The 23,604-nt window shown below is 34.1% G+C and overlaps 2 protein-coding genes across 6 annotated transcripts; both read left to right on the top strand.

Annotated features, from left to right (window-relative positions):
• Nucleotides 1–34: 34 nt before the first annotated feature.
• Hen1 (Hen1 methyltransferase) lies at nucleotides 35–8,661 on the top strand. 4 transcript variants are annotated; one of them, XR_010333919.1, is made up of 7 exons: nucleotides 35–611; nucleotides 661–843; nucleotides 946–1,389; nucleotides 3,153–3,376; nucleotides 3,434–4,345; nucleotides 4,438–4,519; nucleotides 8,282–8,338. XR_010333919.1 is itself a non-coding variant. In XM_971096.5 (7 exons), exons 1-7 carry the CDS (start codon nucleotides 121–123, stop codon nucleotides 8,578–8,580), a joined length of 2,679 nt encoding a protein of 892 aa, XP_976189.2. In that variant the 5' UTR covers nucleotides 36–120; the 3' UTR covers nucleotides 8,581–8,661. The 4 variants fall into 4 exon arrangements, 2 of the variants coding, with proteins under 2 accessions (XP_976189.2, XP_008200824.1); XR_010333918.1 differs by having other exon boundaries at nucleotides 4,438–4,532; nucleotides 8,282–8,303; XM_971096.5 differs by having other exon boundaries at nucleotides 36–611; nucleotides 4,394–4,519; nucleotides 8,282–8,661.
• A 91-nt stretch (nucleotides 8,662–8,752) lies between these two features.
• Nucleotides 8,753–22,308, top strand: LOC656488 (uncharacterized protein). 2 transcript variants are annotated; one of them, XM_015983194.2, is made up of 9 exons: nucleotides 8,753–8,906; nucleotides 10,074–10,355; nucleotides 15,297–15,608; nucleotides 15,658–15,818; nucleotides 15,866–16,091; nucleotides 16,182–16,841; nucleotides 17,015–17,155; nucleotides 21,618–21,829; nucleotides 21,877–22,308. In XM_015983194.2, the coding sequence occupies exons 2-9, from the start codon at nucleotides 10,183–10,185 to the stop codon at nucleotides 21,999–22,001; spliced, it is 2,010 nt and encodes a 669-aa protein (XP_015838680.1). In that variant the 5' UTR covers nucleotides 8,753–8,906; nucleotides 10,074–10,182; the 3' UTR covers nucleotides 22,002–22,308. The 2 variants fall into 2 exon arrangements, with proteins under 2 accessions (XP_015838680.1, XP_008200825.1); XM_008202603.3 differs by lacking the exon at nucleotides 17,015–17,155 and having other exon boundaries at nucleotides 8,754–8,906.
• Nucleotides 22,309–23,604: the final 1,296 nt, after the last annotated feature.

Raw genomic sequence — 23,604 nt, 5'->3', positions numbered from 1 at the left:
TTGAAAGTGGAGAAGCATCAATGTTCTGTGCGCAGTGAAAGCGCATGCGTCATTCTTGACTTTGTAGAATAATATAAACAAAAACAAAATGCTTTGATAACATTTACGAAATACAGAAAAATGATATTGTTATTCCACTGGTTTACAAGTTTTCTCTACAGTTTGTTTAGAAAACGAATGAAACAAAGAGCTCCCTCATCGTGGAGTAACTTCACCATAACCAAGCTAAATTCACCAAACCATCCTTTGGCTCAACGTGACGCCGAAAACGATATAAAATTTGATCCCCCGGTGTACAAACAGCGATACGAAAGAGCAGTCGATATCCTTTTGGACGAAAAATGGAAAAACCAAGTAAATAAAGTGGTGGATTTTGGTTGTGCGGAGTTCGGTTTCTTTGTCTTCCTCAAGAACAGACTATCATTAAGCGAACTGTTACTTATCGATATTGACGATTTGTTACTGAATGATTATCTCTACAGAGTGTACCCCTTAAACGCCGATCATTTGGTTGGAAGACCAAAACCTTTAACTGTAAATGTTTACGCAGGAAGTATTGCAGAACCCGACCCAAGTCTGTTAAACACAGACGCTGTTATTGCATTAGAAATGTAACAATTCGCATATTTAACATTTCTTAGTCATAATTTTCTATTTCAGCATTGAACACTTGTATCCTGATACACTAGACGCGCTTCCATACAACATATTCTCATACATTAGACCAAAATTAGTAATTGTAACAACCCCAAACGCCGAATTCAATGTTTTGTTTACAAAATTGCAAAAATTTAGGCATGCTGATCACAAATTCGAATGGACCAGGGAGCAGTTCCAGTCATGGTAAGCGGTCAAGTGACCTATCCTTTGCAGCATTGTATAGAATGTTGCCAATTAATTATTATTATTATTTGAATAAAAGCTTGACAAATTTGTTTCTGTTAGGGCCACCAACATAACATCACGATTTCCTTCATACACAGTCCAGTTTGATGGTGTTGGCTTAGGCCCTCATGGAACTGACGACAGCATTGGTTGTTGCTCTCAATTAGCTGTGTTCATCAGAAAAGACGTTATCTGTGATACTTACGAGGAAACTTGCAATGTTTCAAACGATTCTTGCGGCTGTAATTCTTATGGTGTCTGTACATATCATTCCCACTCTCGAAAACTACCAGACTATAAATTAATTGCATCAATTAATTATCCTTACGATGTTGACACGCGGACTGAAGACGAAAAAATCTTAGATGAGCTCAAATATAGAATGCATTTATTCGAAAACAGTGAAGAGGAGTTTTACAATGTCGAAACTAAGTGTTTCCAAATACCACTTAATCAACTTATTTACCACATAACAAAGCCGTTTCCACCAGAACCGGATATAAGGTAATTTTTCTGTTTTTCTACCCTAAGATACTTGTATTCGTATTTTCATACTTGTGTCATAATCGTGGTCATATTACAATGCGTTTTTAAATGATTCTCATCTAGTTAACTTTGAAATTGGTTTACATGTAAAAAAATTTGTGCCGCTCTGCTCAATTAAATCCTCTGGCAATAAATGTCACATCTGTCAGTTGAGAAATTCAATTAATTTTATTTGAAAATTTTGTTAAAATGCAACTAAATTGTTACATCGGGCAAGAAAACACTTTTATTGTCGAAGTTTATTTCCGAATTCACCAATTGGAGCCTTAATAAATGGAGAATGGTGATATTCGATGTTTAAATGCCTTTCATTAGTTATATGAAGCGGCATTTTCTGATTTTACATGAGAAATTCACAGACGACTAGATGAGAATTATAAAAAAACACATTGTAGCTACCATTGCTTGTTTAGTTTTTGCATAAATAACAAACACTAGTTTACAAAAAAAAGTAGGGATTTTGTTTCCAGTTTACTCACTAATCACTGTCACATTTGTTTATAACGTTTAGTTTTTTTAATAAATGCACCAAAAGTTTTGAAAATTTGTTTCTGGTGTCTAGTTTGGTATCCGTTATTTTTGAGGTAAACATATTGTTATGACACAATACTTTTTTGGGACACTCTGTATAATCAAATTACGTCTCCAAAATATGAAAATTCAAACTATACTAGTAACTGAGCTACAGAAGACGAGAGTTGAGCCGGACCAACCTATACAGGGTGTTAGGGAATAACTTAGCAATATTTCGTATCTGAATTTGTTATGATCAGACGAGTTAAAAACCCTTACATCATTTTCCCAAAAAGTACGTACAGTGGCGAACACGTGATTTTGGACGCTTCTGTTATTTGGTTGTTCCATACGTTTATGTCAACGAAATGTTATAGGCGTCCAAAATTCCGTGTCCGCCACCTTACTTTATTTAGAAATTTTTATTAACCCACCTGTTGAGAGCCACAGTGTGGTTTATGGTAGTTATTAGCAGTTAATTTTTTTAGTTTTTTTTTCGTAAAATGTAATAACAAAACACAAATTGAAATAGTAGAAGAATCACGTAGTGGACCAAGAAGTTAATTTACTTCTGCTGTTTTGTCAATAATATTAACATTTACGCTAATTCTTGTAATTACAGTTCAGCGGTTCTCAAAATTTGGGACTTGAGTTTCAGAACGATTTTTTGGGAAAACTATGCATTTTTTATTTACATAAATTTTGCTTAATCGATTTGTCTTGCCATTCTCATTGTCTTTAAATTTTTGCCAAACCATTCTCTAACACGCTGTATACTACAATGTGTTCAAAAATGATTGTTCATCAAGTTGACTATGGAATTCAAATTTAATGTGCCGCTTCTTCCAAATGACTATTGTAGTTTCTTTCTCAAATCTTTGAATTAGATTTTTACTCACTTTTTGCATTTTTCGGCAAAGTTCTTTTTTTCAAGGGTAAGGTTTGTCTTGATTTCTGTTTTATATTTCCGTCATTTTTGTTGTGTATTCTTTTCGTTTTTGGATTCGAAGCTTTTTGCATTATTTTGACGGATTTGTCACTTTGACGGCATTCTGGATTTAAACTAAGCGGCACATTATGTTCAAATTTCATAGGTGACTTGATGAACAACCATTTTTGAACACATTGTATTTTGCAATCAAGTAGCTGGTGTAATTTTGGCACTGACAAGAATGTCAATTTGCGCTGTCAAAATTCTCGTATTTCAGAAAAATATTGTTAAAATATAATTACAAAATTGAAGAATGTCGGAATCCAATTACTAAGAAACTCGAATCTTGCGTAATTTATGAGGCTGAAATGGACAGTGGGGGCTCCGGTAGTGATACCGAAGCGTCAGGCTATGGTTCAGACAATAAATACAACGTTGATGAGGGCAAGTTTAGCGATTGGGACGAAAACGACTTAACGTGGACCAGCTCCACAAGCAAAGGTACTTTCCGCGTAGTTTAAATAGTTTGAACACACGATTTATTCTTCTGTTTATCAGAGAATGAACCGGCTGTGAGTAGCAAAGGCGTCAAAACGCAGCTCCACTTAGAAGTCAACGAGAGCAAAAACCCGCAAGCTTTATTCGATTCCGGTTACCAAAAATCGCCTCCTGACGACTCGCCCCAATCAAAAGACCAGGCCGTTGCTCTAGACTTTAAAAGCTTGAATGATAGACCGAACAAACTATCGCACATTTTATCGGTGTTTGATAATTTCGACAAAATCAACGAACTAGATGCGGTCCGGCGGGAAAAAAAGTACTTCAATTTCGCCTCAAATCTGCCGCACCGCGAAGTGATGAAAAAAATTTGCCAAGAAATCGCCAAACATCCAATTGCTGGACCTTCACGCGATCCAAAAAAAGGGAAACAGCTGAAAAAGTCACAATCGTCGGATAGTGACGAATCGGTCGACGATGTCAAGTCGATAACGACTTGCATTTTGGAGAATTCCCTAAACAAAATTGAGTGTCAGGATGAGGATATACGGGGGAATTTGATACAAGAGTTGATACCGGAGGAGAATCTGGAAGAAATTCCAGTTGTTGAACCAATTTTAATAGTAGAAAACGGCGATTTAGCTAACAATAACAGGGACTTGGAGGGTAATAATTACCCGGCTGAAGACGTGGAACAAAACGACGAAATTGTGGATAATCAAGAATTGATCAATGCTAATAACAATGACGTGGAGGTGGCCGTGGCTCAAGCCGAGGAGGACGAAGAGGAAAACATAGAAATTGAGCCTCCGGTTGACGTAGAAGTGGCTTGGTCCAGCCGTGAAGCCCTCTTTGATATAAACTCGCAAGTTGATTTACTTGAAGATTTTGAAATGGAGGCTTCGGATGTTGTAGTCAATGGTGTTTCTTTTCCAAACAGTTGCGTAATTGTGGCCGAGAATAATGATCCAGGTACTCAAATAAATAATTGCTTTCAGTAGATAATTTTTGCGTTGTCAGTGCTACCTCCCGAAGAGAGCGGCTTTCCTAATTGGTTGTTGCAGATTTTTGATGAGGCTGAGGTTTTGCCGCCTGAAGATGACCTGCATGATGAGCCTCATTTCTACTGTCAGGGTGACGGGCTAGGTATGATAAGTTGGTAAGACGTCGCTTGAGAGATGTTATCTTACGAAGGAGGACTCAAATGTTAGGAGGTGCAAAGACATCAGGAAAATGAAAAATAAATTGAGTCATTCTGCCTCCTAGTTTTAGTTCTCTAAAATGTTATTTTTCTTGTCGTCTGCGTTGATTAGTATTAATAGCTCAGTGGCGAAAAAACGGTTGGGGGCTACGAGTCCGTGCTCCAATGGAATCTATTTATTTTGGTTTAAAACTTTGCTAAATTTTGTTTGCGCCAATACGCTTTTCTTTGATTTACTCGTATGTGCTAAAAGCCACACTGAATACATCAAAAAAGTTTAATACCTGTTTATAGGCAAAATACAAATTGGCGAGTTTAGAGTTCATAGCGTTGTAGAGGATCACTTTAGTAGTCCAAATATAGAAAAAAATAAAGTTTAAGGCTTCTCCACAAAGATACACTGGCTTGAAGATGACTCTATGAATTTTGTTTTCTTCAAATGCAGGCTAAAAGTTTCAGTGTTTCTTGTCATGTTTGGTTAAGATTATTGTGAAGAATAATATTGTATAACAATGTCTCAAAAAATTATCTTTATTATTAAATTAGCTTTGTAATTTATTTTATTTTTAAGAAAAAATAAACACTGAAATTTTTAGCCTGCGTTTGAAGACAATGCAATTTAAGAAGCCATGTTCAAACCAATGTATCTTTGTGGGGAAGCGCCGAATCGTTATTTTGTTTTTATATTTATACTAGAGAAGTAATTTTCTACAACGCTTTGAACTCAGAATTTGCCAATTTTGAGACATCTTGTATAATACTATAATTATTTATCTAAAAAAATTAAGAATACATTTAGGTCATAAAGTTGTGCCTAAAATTTACAAATTTACAAGAGCATTAATTATTATTATCATCCCTTCAGTGCTTAAGTCCTTGGTTCCAAGTCTTTTGCATTTGATTTACTTTCTTTTATACCTACAATGTTGCCTTTTATTATAATTATCAATTTTTTTCCATTTTCTTGAGTATAATAATTGTTTTTCGAAATTTTTAATTTTATGGAATAACAAAAAATATTTTTCAAAAATTATTATTTTATGTAAATTGAAATTATGAGCTCGACTACATACTTTAGAATTGTTTTGTAAATCAAAATCTAAACGAAATGTCCGTGAAATTACATAGTTTGTATCAAATGTTTGCAGCTATAGTCTTTTCCAAATACCGATAAATTGTTAACATTGTAGGTATTTTTTTGAGAATTTATCATGTTTTTCAGCCAAACTCGCAATTGTTTTTTACCAAGTTTTATTCAAGGTGAGTTGTCAAATCGCTAGATTAGATGGAAAACGGTTTTAACGCAACGTTTTCTAGAACTCGCGAAAATCGACGTTAAAATACCGGATGCTCAAAAATCAACGGACCAATTCAATGGTGTATTAGCTGTTTCGAAACTATAAAAACGCCATCGTCGCATTTTACCAAATTATTTTGGTAAAAATGTAAAACATATTTTAACGATTAGGTCTCTCTACTCTTAAAAGTATAAATTACATTAGATATTATTTTTTTGAAGTGCATAAATAATTTACAGCAACTAATTTTGAGAAAAAATGCGACGTTTGCGTTTTTATAGTTTTGAAACAGCTAATACATGCTGGAAAAAATAGTAAAAAAATTCTTAGAATCACCATTTGCGAAACAAAAGAATTTAAGTTTATGTTGGAAATCAAGCGTACGCCAGTGATATGCTTCTAAGTAATATTAGCACAGTTAGTAGAAAGCATGATATTTATTTGATGACAATGTACTTGATCAATGCAACAATGATCACTGTGTTATTACCGATATTCATGATCAAAACAAGCACATTTTGTTGTAATACAACTAATTTAAACTTATAAGCGTCGTAGGTGGCACGGATTAAGGGGATTTCTACCCCTTCGAAATAAAAGCGTAAATGTGCTGCAGATCGTCTCCACTTATCCTTGCAAGGCTGTGATAAAATTGTGTCGGTCTATTTAAGAATTACTCTGTATAAAGGTAATAATATTAAAAAAATTGTATTAAAGCTATTGATAAATAAAACCAATTTAAAAAAATTATATGTGGCAAAAAACTGATAAAGTCTGATAGTTAATTTAAAAATAATTATTCATCGCTTGTAAGGGAACGATTATTTAGTGTGAAACATAAAAACATTAAACAATAATGAAAACTGAAGAAGTTAACAAAATAAGTTTGTAACTCTAGATTTTTTTAAATGACTTCAGGAATTTTTTCAAGATTTTTTTCGTAATCTGCACTTGATTCTCAACAACGTACCACTGAGTTGGTGCGCCAATTTTTGAGCACCCTGTTAATTTTTGGTTTTTGCAGTAAGAAATACTCTGAATATTTCGTAAATTTTCTTAGAAATACTCTACAAAGTCATCAAATTAGATTCAAGATGCTGTTTTTTCCTTTGTCAAAGCGTTTCTAAAAACTCCGTTTTCTGTGTAATTTTGTTATAAATTTTACATTTTTTGAGCATTTCAAGACGCGTTTCAGTCAAATCGGAATTACCTCGCAAAATTCGTCTATAACTTACCGAATTCGCGTTGTTAACAGTGTCATTTTTGCTTTTCTCATTCAGAACAAATTCATATTTTTAGAGAATATAGAAAAATATCACACTATACAAAAATTATTGGGAGATTTTTTTTAAACGCTTTATAATTGGTCTGTTTTTTGTTCGTCTAACATTGGTTCTTTATCAATTGTCTTGCAGTTTTTTGCTGGGAAGACAAAGGTAATTTTGTATTGGTCATATTATTTATTTGAGGAGCAAATGAGGCGGTAAACCGGCTCTAGGGCTAACCCCGGCCACAAAACCAGAACAGAATCAAAGAGGGAATAAATACCCACTGTTTATAAAGAGTTTAAGATCTCAGATGGATTTGGAATTTGAATTTGCCGCATTTAATATTTATTTTATCTCTATGAAATTTCGGAAATGTACCTATTTTTATATCTACCCTGGCAATCAGTTCGTTTTTTCTTAAACTTAAAAGAAGCGACAAACCTTTAATACCTACTACGATTCTACATTCATTTATAGACAGATTGTATTTCCGATTAATTGTGAATGGCCGTCTATTCATTTTTTTTGTTGGTCCAATATTGCTTATCTCTTTTTATTCTATAAGATGAGTTTTCACTTATTTCATGGAACTTATCGAAACGATGGAAAGGCCGCAGACGAAAAGTGACAAGCCTCTACTGACATTTAGTTTTTTTAATATTATAAAGTAGTAAAGTTCAAACTTTCTTCTTTCAGGGACCCAGTTTAATTCAATTTTTTTATACTAATCTTGGTTTAAAAAAAACATTTGTAGTGCATTATAATTGTACCACTGGAAATATTTTTTACCAAGATTTCATCAGAAAATATTGCTTTCCACCCTTAAAATATCCCATGAAAATATGAAAATTTTCCTCCCTCGGTTGGAAACAATGTACTTCCCTTTCTCATTTTCCTCCTTCGGGATATTTAATAACTACATTCATGAAATATTTGGAGGGTGGAAATTTTCTTCTCCGAATTGTAACATTGGAGGAAGAAAAGATTATTCTTTTTCTTAAATAATTATTGCCTTTCGTTTCGCGTCGGGCGCTAAACTTTATCTTTGGGAGGGAATATCTGTAACATTTAATAGTCAATAGTGGTCAACCAACGCAGAGGGCGATTTTACTAAGTCGAAGATTGAATGTAGCGTTTCCAGGGGTTCACCCATCCACTGTTGCCATAAATGACGACGATGCGGACGACGAGGGCAACGATTCTGGTTCAGATTCGTCGTCATCGAGCGGTTCTGTTGATTTTGCAAACGCTGATGATCATTCTGTTCAAGAAGTTTTCGTGGCCGATGAGTCCCGAAATGACAATAGTTTGGTACTAGTGGGTCAACCAATGTCTATTCAAGAACCAAATGAAGAAGTCGAGACCTCGGACCAAGAAGACGTGTTTGAAAACGCCGAGGGATCAGAATCTAATTTAGTTGCTAGTTCTTGTACTCAATAAATCTCAAACCAAGTGTAGTTATTTTCATTTGTAACGAGACTGAACGCTTTTGTAATGAATAAAACTTGTGTTTCTATGTTACCGGATCTCTTACTTTTCCCTGGTCGCTTTCCAAAAAACCACCAGCGTTTCTCCTTTACCGGATTTCTGAGTTGTGCAAATTGCAGCGCATGACACGTAACCGTCAATTCACTTTCTTCTGTCAGTTCGATAATGGCGTTTGTGTAACGGTGTAGTGTCGAGCTTTTTATTGAATATTTTGAATTACAAAATAGAGAATTGCAACGAGTGTTAGTTACCACAACTATGATGGAAAATAAGTGGATGTATGTAGTTACATAAAGTTTTTTTTTCTGTTGTGATTTGGTTTTTTCATTGTTTTGGTCACCTTTTTGTTAATATTTCGGAAAAACATCGTTTAATAACTCGTTACTTGTGTGTAATTTATGGAAAAAAATTGTGGTCGAAGGTTACAACTAATTGCAAGTCGGTTACAAATTTGGTTACAAAAGTATGAACTGTGGCCTTGTGCTTTATGCCAAGGAATCGGTAAAAAATAATTCACTTTCGGAGTTGTCCAATTTGGGCTAGAAATCGGAATTAATTTCAACTTTCTTTCACATTTCCTTAATATTATTGTTTTTTGCAATTTATGTAAGAAGGAGAAAATGTTAATTTATATAATTTACTGTATAGTCACATTTGATATTTTTCCTCTAGCCAGGACAACAAAATTGTTGCGAATTTCATTGTGGAAATCATCTTCAGATAACACTAAACTTTCCATGAAATCATTTATAAAACACTCAGGTGTCTTAGTTCACGTCATAAATAAACTTGTCTTTATTTTCTTTAGATAAAGTTTATTACTACAAACTATACGTTTTTAGCGTATTGTTATTTTCATTTCATGCACGAATTTAAAAAGCATTTGCAACATAATTTGCGAAGTTGATTGAATTTTCTTATAGTAAATAGCACTTGGAAAACGATAACAGACTCCAACATCCGTTACTGGAGCAGCGGAGCTGTTTTAATTGTTTGTTGGTGTTAACTTCCTGTTTTCGTTTTGGTTTTAATGTGTTTGATACGATAGTTTGTGGTTACTTTCGTTTTCTCTACTTTTTTATTTTTCAAAGTGCACTGACTCTACTTTTGGACCCGGTACTGTTTCAAATTCGCACTAATCAAGCCTTAGATAAGATAACAAAAAATAATTTGCAGTTTTGTCTATTATTTATGAATATTTTCTTATCAGAGCAGACGTTCAGACATAAATGTGCTAATTATTGCTGAGGAATGTGAAAACAGTATTTATATTTAATTTTTGAATAAAAATATTGATACCCGTGACGCTGCACAAAAGAAGGGAAATTGCAGCCGTTTAAAAGCAAAAAAATCGCTTCGTTTTGCTCCTGAATGCATTTCCATATTTCTCGTTTGCGTATCAGGATTCGTTCGGTGCTTTGACAGTCTCTTTAATTCTGTTTCAGTCCATTATGAGGCACGATTGAAAGCGGAAGTTGTCTTTGTCCGAATCGTTTATAAAGCGATCGTTTGATATCGCTGTTTCGGAAGCGATGTCTTGAGCCAGTTTTCTGCATGACAAACGGACGAGGCGCCGGAATGGCGTCCTTCATGACGAAAAAGAAGAAGTACAAATTTCAAGTGAGTCTATGTTTGGAAGAACTGCTGGAAGTGCCTTTCGTTTCTGCCGTCCTTTTTGCCAAGATAAGACTCCTAGATGGGGGAAATTTTCAGGACCATAGCAGCAGGTAAGCTGGCGAATCTAATATCCAATGAACTGAGTATTTGAGAACGAAGCGAATTATTTACATAACGTTTTGCGGAAACTCAACTCGAGTTAATAACGATTCAGTTTTCCAACATGCGAAGTTCACAGATCATAGTCATGAGCACACATGAGGTTTTAATAATAGATTGTTTGGCTTTTCAAGTTCGTCGTAATTTTTCCCTAATAAGATTCACTCTTATTATTGTTTACAATTTCATGGTAAAGAGAAAGGAAGTCTGGCTTTCTTGTTACAATAAATGACTTTCAAAACCCAATAACGTTCCAGTTTCTGCACCAACAATACTGAAAGGACATTTTGACATCCAATATTTGGAAAGTAATTGTTAAAGGTGATGAATTTATTCAAGAAAATTGTTGTTGAATTGAATATCAGTTGTTGGAAAGTTTCGTGTTTCGCTGTCTCCCTTTGAAGTTGAGAAGTTTGTGGAAACAAAGAGATTGATGAGGCGATTATGGTAAAAAGCGAAAAGGTCGGCTATAAAGCCGATTGTCCAGACTGTGACGTAACGGAAAAATAAATGACTAGAATAATACTGATAACACTGATACTCACCTTTTATTAAAGACAAGTAACTTGATTTAATTGAAACTCAAACAGTTGGGGTTTTTTCCGATAATTAGATAAGTAATGTTTTTATTTATGAACGCATCAAGCGGATGTTGTCATACAGTAAAATCTCGATTTTGTCTACTGACAATTTGTTTTCTTTTAACGTGGTAAAATAACAGGCAAAATTAAATTTTCGAATACATTCAGTCTTGGAAAAAGTATGAAACCAAGCGTTCTGTACCTAAACTATGTACCTTACGAAAAAACTAATTAGTACATCAACAACTGCTTAAAAATAGCGATCATTTTTCAAGAATTTTTTTTTCGAATTCATTTTGGTTTTCGAGTTATCCAAAAAAAATTTTTTTTAATGGCAACTTACTACTGCGTTTTTTTGATAAAAGATCATGCTCTAAAAATAACTTCTACTTTAATAAAATTTATTTTAAACCAGTGGTTTTTCTTAAATAAATTATTAAAGTTGCGTTCCGAGCTCATTACAAAGGTTTTTCGAATTTGGCCGAAGTGGTTGTATCCATAGATGTTTTTAATCGACTAATTTGATTCGTCAAAATTTTCGCAAATATAAACATCCATGGATATTACCACTTCGGCCAAATTCGAAAAATCTTCGTATTGAGCTCGGAACACAGTTTTATTAATTTATTTAAAAAACACTGATCCAAAAACAATATTATTAAATTAGAACTCATTTCAGAGCATAAGCTTTTACCAAAAAACTTGCCGTAGAAGGGTGCCATTTGAAAAAAAATTTTTTTTGAATAACTGGAAAATTCAAAACAATTAAAAGGAAAAAAATATTTTTGAAAAATGATACTAATTTGTTTTTTCGTAAGGTATATAGTTTAGCGGTACAAATTAAATGCATAGTATTTTATTTAAACGACGAGTATTTTTGATCAGTAAAAATAATAAATGCACAGTAATAGTTATTATGTATGATACGAGTTTTATAAGACGCATTTTGTCGCACGCACGGATTTAGGGCACGATGAGCGCAGCGGGGAGTCCCATAATTGAGTAAGTGCCACAAAATATATAAACGAGATGTCATACAGTATTTTTTCTACTTTGCACTTTTTGTAAAAAAAATAATAATTTCGAAATTTAGGTATTTTTGTGGAATTCGTGGAATTCGAAAATTGGCCTAAGTATAATGAGATCTCAAATTACTTACTTGCACTGGCTTTTGAAGTTATGGTTGTACATTACTCGAAAGGTGTTCCAAGGGGCTCCATTTCAGGGATGGTACAAAAGCCTCTAATGGTTCGTCTTTGATGAATTTGATTAAATTATGACTTGAAACAGGTGCTGATTGACAATAACAGTTCTCGCAGATAACTGTCAAAAAACCAGGTTGTCAACATTATCTAACTAAATTACCTTGGTTTTTAGTGTAATTATTATAGGAGTCCGTTGGATATTACGATACGCAAATAGCGTATCGTAATGACCTCAGTACGAAACCGAAGTAGATAAAATAATAAATGCACAGCAAACATAATAAAATGCATAGTAAAAATAATAATTGCACCGTGAAAATAATAAGTGCACAGTAAAAATGATAGATGCAAAGTAAAAATAATAAATGCACACTCAAAACTAGAGAGTGTAGAATACAACATTTTGACTTTTACGTTTTCGAGTTTAATCGTTTGAGGGGTGTTTCCTTTTAGTTCATTGCAAGCTAGCTACTGAGCGTTTATTATTTAAACTGTGCAAACTGAAATTAGGTACTGTGCATATACGATCTTTTACTGGGCAAATTTTAATAAAATACTGTGCGTGGTTTACTTGTCACTTAATTTTTTTAGTGTGCAAAAATGAATGAAATACTGATCATTTATTATTTTTACTGTACAAAAATTAATTAAATACTGATCATCTATTATTTTTTACTGATCGCTTTATTACTACCCATAGTTTAAGCACAAAACGCTTGGATCCATACTTTTGCTCAACGCTGTTTAAATAGTAGATACTTTTCAATTTCATGGCTTCTTGAGCGTTGAGTGATTTAGAGACAGATTTTGGTAATATTTTGGCATAAAAGGAAATAAAAAATATAGTTTTAGCAATCTTAGAACACTATGTAGAATTCATTGAAAATCTTTGTAAGGGAAAATTTATTGTGTTTCCTAAAAAAATAGAAATTTGCTTTTATGAAAAACATCTTTCGATGTACCAAATAATAAAAATTGAATTTCATTTAGATAGACAATACTATTAAAATCAAATCTGAATTATTAAATCTACCATTTTTTTGGGGCAATTAGCGAAGCTGCGAACTAATTAACTTTCTTTACTTAGATTATAATAATATTGAACCTTCCAACAATATCAGTGTTACGAACACAAATTACCAAACGGATATGCTTTAACGACTTTTATTATTCGGCGCTTTAATAAAATTACTCTAAAAATGTTGGAGATGAGTTTTTTAATATTGAAGCCAATATTAATCTAACGGTACAAAGAAAATAAACACAAAAAATGAAGCGTTTTCTTGTAATTACATCTAACAAGAAATTTCTCATTAATAATTCCCTTTGATCTAGTTTTTGTCCGCTTACTCTCTCAGATAAATAAAATTTCAATGAAAGCATAACACTCTCACTTGGTGACCCGCCATGGAATGTTACCCATGAACGTCCTTGTTTCCTCAATGCTGGATTCTCCATCCGGATTGTGTTGACCTGATTTTTTGTTCTTGAAATCAGGGTTCGTCCAAATCTAGTGTAGTGCTACCAGCAAGGCTGTGACCTGTGCACCTCGATGAAGACGTGCTGCCTACGTAAACATACCAATCGATGGTTTTATTAGTTCCCACATATTGCAGACGGTATTATGATTAAATGACCTTGTAAGGTCGTCTACTCTGTATTAAAGTCAATCATAAACGTGTCACTGGCGACGTTAATTAACTTATTTTAATGAAGTATACATACATTATACAAACAGCGAACAGCATGTTTACCACTCGAGAGTTGAGTACAATGATTCATTACAAACTTGCCCAAGGATAAATCGAATAAATTCGACCGTTTAGAACACATCTACAGGAAGTGTAACGACCACCACTGCGATAAATTAGCTTTGTTTCCCTCTACACGTGTAATTATAATATGTGAAATATTTAATTTAATTGATGCGTTGATGTATTCCATTAGGGACACGACCTAAATTAACTTTGCAGACACTTTGTGGCGGCCTTTCCGGAACTGACCTAAGTTTCATGATTAAAATTCCGCCTAACGACACTTCCGGAGGGGTCCTCACAGCGATTCGTTTATTGAACTTTTTCAAACGAAACCAAGCCGTTGGGCGTAGAAATATTTATTTTTAGAAATTGGTAATAAAGATTAATTATAGGTAAAATATGATGTAAGCGCTCACTTCAGACATGATCCGATTTGTAAAAATAGAGATTCGTAGATTTAATTACGAATTTATTTGGCACAAAATTCCGCATTGAGCAGGTTTTAACATTACATAAAGAAAATAATCTTAAATGTACATATTTAACAAGTACAGTGTAAATGTTGACGTAAGACTAATTACCGCAAAATTGCAGCAATTGAATGGAAACACATTCAAAGAAAGTACAAGTTTATATCGAGAATTTCGTGCGTTGTCCAAAGTCTATGTTTTCGCAGTTTGATTTAATAGCAACACAACGTGTTCCCCATCAATTCATCGTTTAACTTTTTCAACACACTGGAACAAAAATAGATTTTTTTACAAACGCATTCGTTTAATCTTCGCATGCAAGCCACCAGTAATTAAATGATGGCTTCTTTTTTGTTGGCATCAACATCTGGAGTCACACGTTTTTGCTTCCTACACTTGAACCGTCGTCCTACATTGAATTTTCCGGCTGTTCGCACACAACAAATTCAAACGTATCGTTGCCCTAATCGCAACAAACCGGAATTTAGGACGAAAATCCGGGCAAGTTATAAAATAAATTCCTTCTTGTTGGAATGACGTTGTTCCGGAATTACGCGCGTTCCCGGAATTAATAACTAATCAAATAATTCGGTCGCTGGTTTTTTATGCAATTAGGGGATTTAATAATCGTTAGGGTACATAACATGTGGCCAAAGTAATTACCCACTTTGTTTGTTTTTTGCCTTGCTTCCGCCTGGAATTAGTGGGTCGATAAGTGTGTAAGGCGGACTATAAACGGAACAGCGAGAATTTTGCATACTTTTCTAATTCTGTCACAAATCGGAAAACCTTTTCTTCGATCATTTATATTTTAAGGAATTGCGTGAAAATTCGAAATTATAATCAATGCTTGTTTTTAACAACTGGGTCAATTTGCAGAGAGGAGGTGCGCGACCACAAAGTGAAATGGGGCGCAAACTTTTCCTTCCCTTGTAAAATGTCAGCGAACGCATCCACCGGCGTCCTCGAGCGTTGTATTTTACGGATATCCGTGCGAAAGGAGTGCAAAGGCGGCCGTTCATTTACCAAACTAGGTTTCGTCGACTTAAATCTAGCAGAATACGCAGGGGCGGGTGTCACGTTCAAGAAAGCTTTATTAGAAGGATACGACGCCAGACATCGTCAAGACAACAGCATGCTCAAGTTTTCCATTGCAATGCATATGTTATCGGGTGATATTTTATTCAAAGTGTAAGCGCAAGAATCGAAATTGGCCAATTTTTGATGGTTGTTTTTCCAGACCGTCTCCTTCCCTCAAACATAAATCTATAGCTTCCGAAGATCCAGCAACCGAATCTCGAACGGATGAGTTTTCGAGTGAGTCGCTGGGTGGTTCCATTGCAAGTGGAAGTTCCGGATTTGGGAGTTTGCCCAAAAAACGACCAGCGCTTTTATCGTCAGGTGTGGACCGGTTTTGGTCAAACTTGAGTTGATTTCGTCGGTTTTAGAGCTTGTGATTGGTCACACTTTGGTCGAAAATAGCGTTCCGGTGACGGTCGCTGTCGAAGGACCGGATCAGGTGCAAGCACCGGAACACGAAGAAGTGGTCTGTGAAACTGGACATTCGCGGAACTCTTCAAACACGAGCCAATTATCCAAAGCTTCCGGTTACAGCAGCATCCATTCGCATTGTCACAGCCGGCAGTCGAGCTCGGGCGATTCTGGACATATCAGGTCAGTGTCTAGTTTGAGTTTGGCATTTTTTTGATGGGAAGAAATGTACATATTATTTAGGGGTGCATGCATTAATTTTTGTTTATCTAGGGCTCTATCACACAGACAAAACCGGAAACAAAATGGTAACCCGTTCCTCAACTCCTCAAATTTTATTCGCGTAAACACTTTCCCGAACCGAATCCGAATCCCTAACACGATAATCCACGAAGACGTTTTAAACAGCACTTTAGAGACTTTAACTCCGGTTAAATCACCCGAAAACGGAGAAACCACGCGTTACTACACTCCCGATGGTTACCACACACAATTGAGTAACGTTAGCGGTTCAAGCACCGACGATTACAAAACTCCCGATGAATCTTTAGACATGCGAACCGATTTATTTTCGCAGAAATTCACCGAACTGCGAAAATCCTCATCGACTAGCTTAATCGAATTGAACGCGCAGCCAAACGAATCCGATTTGTTGCTGGACAACAATCGTTTAAGCGCGGACAATGCTATTAAAATCAAACAAACGGACGGTGTATTAAAATCGAAAAGCGACTTTGAAATCCCTCGAGTCAGTCCGATTCAAAAGACTCGTTTCCGAGGCGGTTTTTTCCGTTCGGATAATTTACCGGCGTTTTTAACACCGATTCTTAAGCGGAAAAGTGCGCAATCAACCCCCAAAAATCCCGACTTCACTTCCCTCAACTCGCTTCGCACGGGGACGGCCGGGACTGACCAATTGGGCACCCAGCCAAGGTAAGACTTGGGTGGTGGTGTTCGGTTTTTGCTCCTTTTTCTTGCGTTACTAATCCAAGCTTGACCGGAGATTTACAGTCGTGGCATTGGACTTCGCAAAGTGAGGTAATCGGTGTTGTGTGTTTAAAATTTGGTTTTGTTCGGCAAGTGAAGGGTGTTGGGTTCGTTTACAGGGGCTTGCCACATCGCAAATTACTGGAGGGTGCGTCAGGAGGTAAGCTAGCTCCGTTGGCCATCAGTCCTGATGAAACGCCTACCACTGTATCGTCTGATTGCTCACAAAACCTCACAATTCGACGTCCCAGCGTCACAACGTTAGTGTGTTTCTAATCGTTGTCTTGCTTTCGAGTTTTTGCTTTAGTCTCGACATGTGACCAATTTTAGTTTATTGAACACATTCCTGGGTTTATGGCACGTAAAAGCACCAGTTTCTTCTCTAAGGTTTTGTTTTTAGAACGCTTGTAACATGCTTCTCGCATTTCTCTTATTTTCCTTGCATTTGATTGAAAGAGCAGCCGCGAAGAGAAATATTTGCTTTTAATTAAATGTTTGAAAACTCAAGTAATTTCAACGATTTTACGTAACCGTGTCGGTTATCAGGTGGATTTGCATTAGCCTTCAGAAGTAACAAGGTTGGAATATCAATGAGATGGTGTACTAGCTAATGAGCCGTTAACAACAACTGAAGTTTCATCTCATTGTCATGTAACACTTTCGTTAAGTGGCGTATCCAGATTTTGCTTTGATCAGAAACTTATAAAAGATAAAATAAAAATTATGAAAGGTAGCGAGTCAATTGCTACCTACCATTCAATGGCTTATTTCATTATGTTTGTCTAGGTTTCTCCAGAATATCTGTATTTTTTTTTATTTCTTCAAAAAGATCATATTTTTAATTTTTGGCTCAAAATTAACGAAACAAATCATAAAGCTTCCAAACGGAAAGTAATTAATTTTTTTGACAAAAGTTTTGATTTATAAAAACAATAATTTAATAACACAAAAAACTGTAGAAACAATTTGCCATAGCTTAGAAAGAAATCACATAAACAAAGCGTTTGCTTTTAAATACTTTATTTTTTGTCTTTGGTTGTGAATTATTTTCAAAATTGGCTTATAATTTAATTAAAATTAATCATGACATTCTGAAAAAAACGATGTCTAAATTATGTTATTTTGTCCAAAGACTACTTACAAAAAATTGTTAGCCCCCTTCTTCTCTCAAAAAAATAAAAAGCCATGAAGAAATCCCAAAAAAGGTGGAGAAACGTTGATAATTATAAAACCAAAATAAAGTCTTTGTCTGTTTCCTCAACAATTAATTACATCACAATGAAAAAATGTTTGTTCGATGTGGAGTTTGCACTTTTCAGTACGTAGTGGCATCTAAATTTAATTGGACACAATGAGCTCGTTTACAGCCATTCCATTTTAACACAAATTTTTAGATTCTATTAAATGTGAATTTTTTTAAAGGAACTTTAGTACCAGTCAAATTGTTCGTAATATACAATTAGAGCCACATTTTTAAAGTTTTAAATACGAGCAGAGAAAAGAAATACAAATTAATGACGAACGGGACACAAAAAAGACCTCACATTTTTATCGTTAAACAATCTTATGAAATTCTGTAAATTTAAAAGGCACTGATTCCAACAACTATTTTTGAAGTAAAAGGTGACATCTGGTGAAGATAGCTATAAAAAATTATTGAGACAAATTTTAATTGTTAAAGCTTTAACAATATTAAAATTAGACAGTGGAAATAAAAAATTCTTGATTTTGTTTAATAATAATAACGTAAGAAATAAGAACGTTTTTTGTAATTTGGCGCTATTTTGATGCTTTAATAGGCATTTTAAAGTACTCAACGTCATCAAGTGCGATGACATAATAGTCGTTATTTGAGGGAACATTTTGCGAAAATTTTTAGGTTGGCAATTTTTAGGGACGTATTTTTGCTAATTTCATAAATTTCAGAGTGCGTTCATGCAAGATTACCTTCATTATTACCCATACTCTAGTTTTATAACAAAATTTGGATAAAACATAACCACCCTTTACACAAATCTCTAAATCGATTAAAATAAAAAAAATTTTAAACGTAAATTACAAAAAATTGTATAAAAAAACTCGATTCATAAGACTACGAAGGACTATAACTTAGGAGACGAAACGAGATACAAAATCGCAGGATTTTCTGAACTCAAAAAAAAATAGTACGACAGAGTAACGCTTCGAGCGTTATACCGTCTCGGTGTCAAATCGTTTTAAATTAATTGAAATTCAAGCAGTTCACTAATTACTTGGAAAAAAATGCAGAAATCTTGAGCTTTGCATTCTCAACAGACTGAGAAAAAAAGTCGAAAATTTTCATGAGAAACAGGAGAAAAAAATTATTTAAAATTTAAAATTTGCAATTTTTCTCGTATTTTTCAAAACGCTGCGAATACGGTTAAAGATACAAGGTTTTGAAGTCGTTCAAAGATGCGCTCAAGCGACGGATTTTCTTCATTTTGCCGGTGGTCAAATATTGGAAAGTGAATTTAAATCGTTGAAGATAGAAATATGGTGTCGAGGACATTTTGTAGCAAATTTAATTCTCTACAACGTAGTTTTTTACACTTTTTTGTATCTTTAACCATATTCGGAGCGTCTTAATAAATAGGCGACGGTGCCTAAAAAATTATCGCTTAGAATTATCAATTTGCCTTCCACCTTATATTTTTGCAAACGCAGCGAATACGGTTGCAGATACAAAAAAGTGAAAAGAACCAGGTTGTAGAGAATTACATTTTCTATAAAAAACTCTGCGACACGATATTTCTATCTTCAACAGTTTAGGTATAAATTCATTTTCAAATATTTGACCATCGGCAAAATGAAGGAAATCCATCGCTTGTGCGTCTTTGAATGACTTTGTGGCCTACATGGTTGAAGATAGGGATATAGTCTCGTGGACTTTTTTACAGAAAATTTAATTCTTTACAACTTTCCTCTGAACATTTTTCTTGTACCTGTAACTGTATTCGCAGCCTAATTCGCAAAATATGGGGCAGAGTCCAAATTGGTAAAATTTTGAGTTTTTTTTTAAATATAGTTTAAGATACAATGTTTGCACTATTTTTTATCTCCTGTTATTGAGAATTTGATGTTCTATCTGCCTGTATTTTATTACTCGCATTGTGCTAACCGTTATTTAATTACAACATTTTTTTTAAATTTATTGCTCTGAAAACATAGACGGTAATGAAACAATTGCGCCTCTGGCGACATTAACGGAATTATCGAGGATAGGGACGTTTTATTTCTACGTCGTTTCATATCCTTAGTTTTAGATATCCGTACATAAGACTGGTCTTATAAAACTTGTTTTTTTTTTAATACTATTGTATTTGCAATAACGCACGGGACAGCAAAAGTTATAAAGATAAAAAGTAATATCAGTAATCAATTTACTTATGATTTCCATTTTCTAAACGACCAGAAGCTAGAAAAATACTCTTCAAAAAATATTTAACAGTTGTAACGTAGTACGTCAGTATTTTATGTTATCGCTTACAAGGCAATGTATTTAAATTTTAAAATTCGATGAATTATTTTAATTTAAATGATTATCCTTTCTCAAAAAGACTTTTGTCGCAAAATACATTAAATAGAAACCGAATCATATATTTTGAAACAAACTGAAACTGAATTACTGAAATCATTTTCAAATTTCGGTGTCAGGTTGCTGCTTATACAAAACTCAATTAAAATTTAATGCGCCCGTAAAAGTTAATTTCGCGAATGAAAGCATCTGATTAATTTGGTCACATGGTCAGTTAATCCGGCAATTGATTGCAATTAATTTAACTACGCTTCTATAATCCGGCCCTTAGATTATTTACGGCCAGTTTACAAAACGTTTAATCTCAAAATAATTAATTCGAATTAGTTTAATCCTGAATTAAATATAAAAAACTTTTTTATTTGGTCTGCCAACGATTTTTTTAGTAATTTTTGCACAAAACAACATTTCAACATCGGTTTTTTTATGTCAATAAAAATATTTAAAAATTTTCTTTTCAGTGACTTCATATTAATAAATATTAATACTTTAGTTAATAAATATTAAGTATGATAAGAATTTACAAAAAAAAAAAGTATTTAATAGCCAACGCTCATTTCAGAAACAAAAAAATTATTTAGCAGACTCCTCTGTCTTAGAAAAACTCAGTTATTGTAGTTATAATTACAACACTTTAATTTAATTTACTACTCGCAAGCCTATAGCTTCTCCTCGTAATAAACCCGGCTTATACGAAAACAGTTTTCAGATAGCAAAATTCAAGCAATTATTTTAACAAAATTTAATGCTCAATACCATTTTGATATCGCTCTGCGGCGATCGACCAATACAATTTTTTGTCTTGCATTATCTGTGACTTCTGAGCATATTGAAGGGGCATGTCTCAGACTGGCTGTCGCGTTGGCTTCACCCAATTAGAATTAATTTAAATTTGATAAAAAATTGTTAATAAAAATGTTAATTCATTTTGTCGCTCTGAATACGCCATTGCCTTCATTTTGCGTTGCTTATCTAACAATTATTTTGTCTTTCCTTCAGATGCAATTGTAATTTTTCGTTGAGTTTCGTGCATGGTGATGCTGTTCCCCCCGATTGAGTGTAAATTGAGTGAAGTCGTGTAATATTTGCTTATCCTCGGCATGTAATTGTCGTGTTGCCGACGAGAAAATGCCCTCAAAAATGATTGATATTTGTTTGTCTTGTAGAAATCCGAGCTCAAGCAGTTTAGTCCTGTCCGAAACCGGTTCACTAGATCGAGCAAAGGCGGCTTACGAGCGGCGTAAAAAGACGCAAATTCAGGATTCCGATACGGGGGTGGTTTCCGGAAGGGTGGAAAATACTCGTGTTAATGCCAATCGGCTAATAGCGGAGATTTTGAAAGATACGAATCTAGAGCAAGCTGATGATTCGGCTGAAAGTGAGTTTGAATAATTTGGGAGGGTTTTTGAGATATTGTTGGGGTAGCTTCAGGTCTTCAATTGTTCATTGCCAAAGATGGGACTGCTGCGTTAGGGAATCACGAAGTCAAGTCGCAGATGTCAACTGGGGCGCAAGTTTTTAAACAAGTTGTTATGGATGACAACAGGTAGTCGATATGTGTGGTGTGTGTCGCAGTTTAGGAGCTTCTTTAAGTTTGACAGAGAAATGAAAGCAGTGACATCTCATTTTCATGTCAATAGGACGGATTTACTAGACAGTGTTGCCAATTTTTGTGATATAACAGCGGTAGTAAACGTTATTGGAACTCTTATTTAAGTTGAAATGACATTATTTATTGTAAATTATTATTGTGTTAAATGTATATTATTTATTATTGATTTTTAAATTATTAGTACACTGTATAAAGTCGTTTTAAAATGTACATAAATACAAACATGAATAAAAACTTAGACCTAACACCGTCTTTTATTTGCCATTTCATGTGTATAGCGTTACGGAACCTTGGACATTAAAATACATCATTTACACCATTTTTTTAATAATTTAATAGTATATTATTATACGAGTTTAGTTTTATAAGGCGTTCTATTGTGGCATGAATGGTTTTGGAGCACGACGAAGGAGTGCTTCAATACATTGAGTGCCACAATAAGTCTTACAAAACGCGTGTAATATTTTATTTTTTCCACATTCTATTTTTGTTGTTTGTTTTTGTTTAATTTAACTGATCAAAATCTGTTCATATTATTTCCTCTTAATTGTGTTAATTACTCGGACTTTATAGGTGATCTATAAAATAGTATTGGTTTCGAGGCAACATCACGTAAAAATTCAATTTTCCAATACCGACTATGGCTTGGACAAAAAATCTTCCATCGTAAAGAAAGGGTCGAAATTTATAAGCCAAAATAGGATTCAACTGCCTCTAAAACATATGGAGCTCTAGAGGGTTCTGGAGACAAAAAAAGTGCTTAAAACGTTTTTGGAAAAAATTTTAAAACATAATTGACTTGACGTAATCAAATTTTTAACTTTACCTATTTGCAAGAACTTTCCAAATATAAAATCATATAATTTTTCGTTAAACAGAGGTCTCTGGGGTAAGGGCGGATCCAGGGGTGGGGCTTAGGGGGCCAAGGCCCCTGCCCAAAACTTCAATTTTAGTTATTTAATAAATAATATAAAAGCATCATGAAGAAATGTTTTTTAAATAATAACGTTAGAAGTCGTTAATTAATAAATTAATAAATAAATTATTCTCAGTTAATAAAATGTTACCACCTTTAGGAACATTCTCGAAAAGTAAAACAAAGAAGTTGTATTTTACCTATGCTTAGAAGTTCTTTTTATAGTCAGAAATTTTTGTTACTTAAGCTTACTTAATTGCTTCTATCAATGAAATCCATTTATTTCAAAAACTTAGCAAATAAATTACTCGGTACTAGTAAAAAACCATTATGAATGACAAGTATGTATATCAAAAAATTTATTCAAAAAAACAGTAGATATAAATTTACATTGTAACATTTTTTGTAAAAAAAATTTTGGGATTACACTTTGTACTTTATTTACATTGTAAAAAATTTTGGAAGCCTCCCCCCCAAATTAATTTCTGGATCCACCCCTGGCCTTGGGATTCGATTTAGATCTAGTAGCAGGAATGTATACGATAGAGAAAAATTACCAGATTCACATTGTCGGTTAAGGGCTTCCTTAGATTGATAAGTCATCTGTTAAATAAATAAACACAAG

This window comes from Tribolium castaneum, chromosome 4, assembly GCF_031307605.1.
Source record: "Tribolium castaneum strain GA2 chromosome 4, icTriCast1.1, whole genome shotgun sequence".
In the NCBI taxonomy this organism is placed as follows: domain Eukaryota; kingdom Metazoa; phylum Arthropoda; class Insecta; order Coleoptera; family Tenebrionidae; genus Tribolium; species Tribolium castaneum.
Note: the sequence above shows the minus strand (reverse complement) of the source record. Positions and strands in the feature narration are given on the sequence as shown.

Excerpts from the sequence above, each read along its gene's own strand:
- Hen1 (XM_971096.5), top strand. The coding sequence starts at position 121 with ATGATATTGTTATTCCACTGGTTTACAAGTTTTCTCTACAGTTTGTTT. Across the intron at positions 612-660 it reads GCTGTTATTGCATTAGAAAT|CATTGAACACTTGTATCCTG; the intron begins GTAACAATTCGC and ends TTTCTATTTCAG. Across the intron at positions 4,520-8,281 it reads CTGTCAGGGTGACGGGCTAG|GGGTTCACCCATCCACTGTT; the intron begins GTATGATAAGTT and ends TAGCGTTTCCAG.
- LOC656488 (XM_015983194.2), top strand. The coding sequence starts at position 10,183 with ATGACAAACGGACGAGGCGCCGGAATGGCGTCCTTCATGACGAAAAAG. Across the intron at positions 15,609-15,657 it reads GGTGATATTTTATTCAAAGT|ACCGTCTCCTTCCCTCAAAC; the intron begins GTAAGCGCAAGA and ends TTGTTTTTCCAG. Across the intron at positions 17,156-21,617 it reads CGACGTCCCAGCGTCACAAC|AAATCCGAGCTCAAGCAGTT; the intron begins GTTAGTGTGTTT and ends TTTGTCTTGTAG.